The 4,556-nt window shown below is 35.1% G+C and overlaps 1 protein-coding gene across 1 annotated transcript; it reads left to right on the top strand.

Annotated features, from left to right (window-relative positions):
- The first annotated feature begins 956 nt into the window (after window positions 1-956).
- Window positions 957-1,505, top strand: LOC127868872 (GTP-binding protein Di-Ras1-like). Its single transcript, XM_052411042.1, has one exon. It carries the CDS (start codon window positions 957-959, stop codon window positions 1,503-1,505), a length of 549 nt encoding a protein of 182 aa, XP_052267002.1.
- The last annotated feature ends 3,051 nt before the right edge of the window (window positions 1,506-4,556 follow it).

Genomic DNA, 4,556 nt, shown 5'->3' with positions numbered 1-4,556 from the left:
GCGTTTCGTTTGTTTCAAGTTTTTTTTATCTATGCTCGTTTATTGAAACTTTGTTTTAAAATGTTATTAAAAATAAAGCACCACTAACGGTGGTGTTTACATCCATTAAAGTTAAAAGGGGTAACCCCACAAAGTAAGGTGATCCTGCAACTTGAAATGTCGATAGCCATTAATTACATCAAAATTACATTCGTTGTACACCATTTGAATATTTGAAGTATACCAAACAATGGTTGGAAATGGAATACAATTATTTAACATTTACATAATACTTGTATTATATTATATAAAAGCAGCATTAAGACTTAAACACTGCTATCCTTCATATTAACACATTTTACGAAACTGCGAATTCCAGTACCTATAAAGACAGCGGCTCTACCTGACAAGCGGCAGTTTATTTTGAGACAACAAGCATTTCTTGCATAGTTTGTATATAGTTGATTTTTCTTATTGATAAAAAAATCTTAATATTCACAATTGCATCCTTATTTTATACTATATAGGACACCACCAAGACAGCCATGGAAATTCTATGACTTCATTACCGTAAGTACATATATTTTGTTCGACATTTTACGACAACAAACCGAAATGATTTTATTGAGTTTAAAGTTTGAAATTATTGTACAAAAAATATTATTAAAGAATATATGCAATGTAACTGTATTAAAACGCCTCCACAACATTCTTTGCTAAGAGTTTTGAACAATTGTATAGCATTTATACCAAAGAAAAAAAATAATTTCGAAAATACATTCTCTAATTAATTATTTGCACTTTTAGGGACCTCTACAACTCCTTGCGAATGCGAGCCCTGACAACGCTGAGCGCAAAGGCGCGTATCGTCCTCCTGGGTTCGAAATTCGTCGGCAAGACCACGATCGCCGAATGGTTTGTGCAGAAACGGAAAGTGACTGAGCTGCACTCAATGAAAAAGTCAGCAACACGTCCTTATGTCGCAGGACTTCACAGTTGATCTGATCGACACCGACGAGACGGCGCTTCCGGCGCTCATTAAGATGAACATCCGGCGCGCCGACGCGTTCGTCCTCGTCTACGCCGTCGACGACTTCTACTCGTTCGAATATATCCGCTGTATGCGCGACGCCATAGTGAAAATGCGAACCGCCGATGTTCCGATAGTCGTCGTCGGTAATAAGATAGACATCACGGAGCGAGAGGTACACCCGGTTGTCGCTGACTGCTTGGTCACCGTAGAGTGGGAGCATCCGCACGTGGAGGTTTCAGCGCAGAACGGCGACGAAGAACTGACGGCCATTTTCGAAGAGCTGTTTCTACACCCGGCGCTCAACAACGAGACCCTCATGACGGGAGTTTTCGGATCTTCGAAAACGACGAAGTCTAGGCGGAAGACGCGAAGTTCGTTGCCGAACGAGGTGCAGCAAAGCACGTCAACGCATTTCAAGCCGCAGAAAAAGAAATGTCTGCAAATGTCAGCGTTTCGTGTGTGGACTTTGGTTAAAAATATCATCAAGAAGTAAAACGAGTAAAGACGCGTTTATCTTGAACATTGGATTTTTACATGACGATGGTAGATGTGACTGTAAATGTACGTAAATTAAATATAAATTTTACAAAGAATGTGAATATAAATTAAATTTGTGTAAACATTTTGTTAATTTGTGTAAGATAATTATTATTTTAAATGTATATTTTTTGTTTAATCGCTTGCGACCTTAAGGTATTAGTCACTTTTTTAACCCTTTAAGTGCTGGAACCGAATTTTGAAGGCCTTTGCAAACAGTTTTGGATCCAGATGAGACGCCAATGAACGTGGCGTCTCATCAGGATCCAAACTGTTTGCTATTCTGATAGTATTCTTTGAACAAAATCGAAGAAAATGCTTATTTTAGAAATTCAGCAGACTACATTTGAGCAGACGACAAATTTCCCAGCATGCATGTAAATGTATCTCAAATGTTTACCTCATTGAGTCAATTTTAATTCTGTGATGCTAAATATATGTGTTTTGCTCTAAACTAATTTTGTTTTAAGCATCTGAGAAATTGTATTAAGGTATTGTGAATGTAACACACATGTATATCTCATGATTTCAATTTGATCTGTGATATTTTTTGTGGTCAGTATATGTGTTTGTTTTAAATTTATCTTGTTCGTATGTAAAATGTGATAAATTGTTTATGTTATTATTTGACATGTATGTGCCGAATAAATCTATCTATCTATCTATCTCTAATGGTTAAACACTCTGAATTGTTACAAATAATTGAAGGTTCTTATTTGTTCTTTGTTGATGATAATAAATCAGATAAAGATATTTTATATATGTCTTTGTGCTGCGTATGCAATCATACACATGTACCTGTTAGTCCTACATTTTGCCTTTTTACAACGGATGGGAACGAATAATGAAATGGAATTCGAATAACCGTATTGCATGATTCGAATTTATTTGAATACTGGATTTTTAAGTACCCGAATGCGCGGAATAAGGTACTGATCCTGACTACCACAAATACCATTATAAATATTATATAAGTCTTGAAAAGGGGAATAGAGTAGTTATTTTTAAAAGCTATAATTGATAATTATGTTCTCAGTTAACGCTTCGCATTTCACATCCATAAGGTAGAAGATATTTCCAGTTAACATATGATTACAATCTGCAAGTTGTGAAAAAGTACATGTACTTTGGTCTCCTATTAGAGACTGCTAAATGTGTGGCACAAAGTGCAGGTAGAGCCCTTGGTCTTCTGATTGCTTAATGTAAATCAGCGGGCGGTTTGCCATATAAAGTATTTACCAAATTATATGATACTACAGTCTGGCCTATACTTTCATATGGGGCACTAAATCATTTTCGTGCATTAATGCAGTAGAAAGTCGAGCTATTCGATTTTTCTTGGTACAGGCCGATACACACCTATACATGCTTTGTATGGCGACACTGCCTGGCAACCACCACATGTTAAACGGTGGAAATCTATTGCACACCATTGGCATAGACTTGTTAATATGGACAGTGGTAGAATGAATCAAAGAGTATTTTTGTTTTGTTTGGTTAAAAGTAGCAGAACTTGTAAGAATTGGCAGTTTGAATGTAAAACTAATTTTAACGATGTCTGTTTGTTACATCCATTGAATGACTGTCGTGACGTAAACCTGAGAGATTTTTGTGAACAAGTGTTGTCTCACACCATGCATAAATATGTTAGTATATGAAGAAATAATGTTAATGCTGAAGTTCGGCCATCTGGTAGGGGGCGTAATAAACTAAGAACTTATAGACAGTTTAAAGAAACATTTGCTGTAGAAACATATGTTACATCTACACTACCCTTACGACATAGATCTGCTCTTGCTAAGTTTAGATGTGGAATGCTCCACTTAGATTAGAGACTGGAAGGTATGAGAATATTCCAGAAAATCTGTCCCTTATGTAAGCTAGCTATTGAAAATGAATCCAATGTTTTGTTTTACTGTGATGCCTACAACTCTGTTAGGATTGACCTTATCTCTAAAGCTAATGAGATAAACAGATCTTTTAACTCACTATGTGTTAATGATAAACTAGTGTTTGTACTATCAAGTGAAGACATGGTTAAAGACAGCGCCAATACCTGCCATATGATCTTAAATACACGAACACATACTTTTTTTTATAAATTGCATTTTAAGCCTTATCTTAACTTTTAGTAAGACTTATGTTTTATCAGATTTTAGTGATGCTCACATGTAAATCTGTCAGCTTTATCTGAACTTTTAGCAAGACTTATGTTGTACCAGATTTTAGTAATGCTCGCATGTAAAATCTGTAAGCCTTATCTTAACTTTTAGCACGACCTATGTTTTATCAGATTTTAGTGGTGCTCACATCTGCCTGATGATAGAGTTCCATTAAAAAAAAATCCTATGTATAATGTATGTATGTGTGTATATGTATGTGTGTTTATGTATGTGTGTATATGTATATATATATGCCTAAGTGTGTGTGAATGCTAAGATATGCAAGTTTATGTTTTAGTAAAATTTTTAATTTCGTTATATGTAAAGTATTAACTGCCTATGTTTTAAATAGAGATTTGTCTCTTATAACTTTGTACTGAGTGACAATACACTTGTAATATAATGAATGACTCGTATGTGTACATGTATATAGTTGTAAAACATGTGTACTGAAGAGACGTTAATAAACTATTAATAAATATGAACGTAATCCTAATTAATTTCCAAACAAGACTTATTTTTTATGATTCCTTCGTATTATCACTTGAGCGCGTGAAATCAATCCAAACACGAGAAGGGCGTATCGCGACTTCATTTAACTTTAAAGTAGTTAGTAGATTAAGTGAATTTGTATTTGGAACATATAGCTGGTTTGAAATGAATGCTCCAGCGCCTCAATCAATTGATATATTGCAAACACGTATATTGGTCAATACTTGAGTAACTAAATTAAGAAATGCGTGTATTTCGCTGTTTATGGGGTCCTTCAGCGCCCGATGCGATTTAATCTTTAAATTACAGCTAAACAGCTTGAGGATGCTGCTATAATTTGAAACTTGTCCCAA

The sequence above is a fragment of the Dreissena polymorpha genome, chromosome 1, assembly GCF_020536995.1.
Source record: "Dreissena polymorpha isolate Duluth1 chromosome 1, UMN_Dpol_1.0, whole genome shotgun sequence".
Lineage (NCBI taxonomy): Eukaryota > Metazoa > Mollusca > Bivalvia > Myida > Dreissenidae > Dreissena > Dreissena polymorpha.
This window is presented reverse-complemented; position numbering and strand designations above follow the sequence as displayed.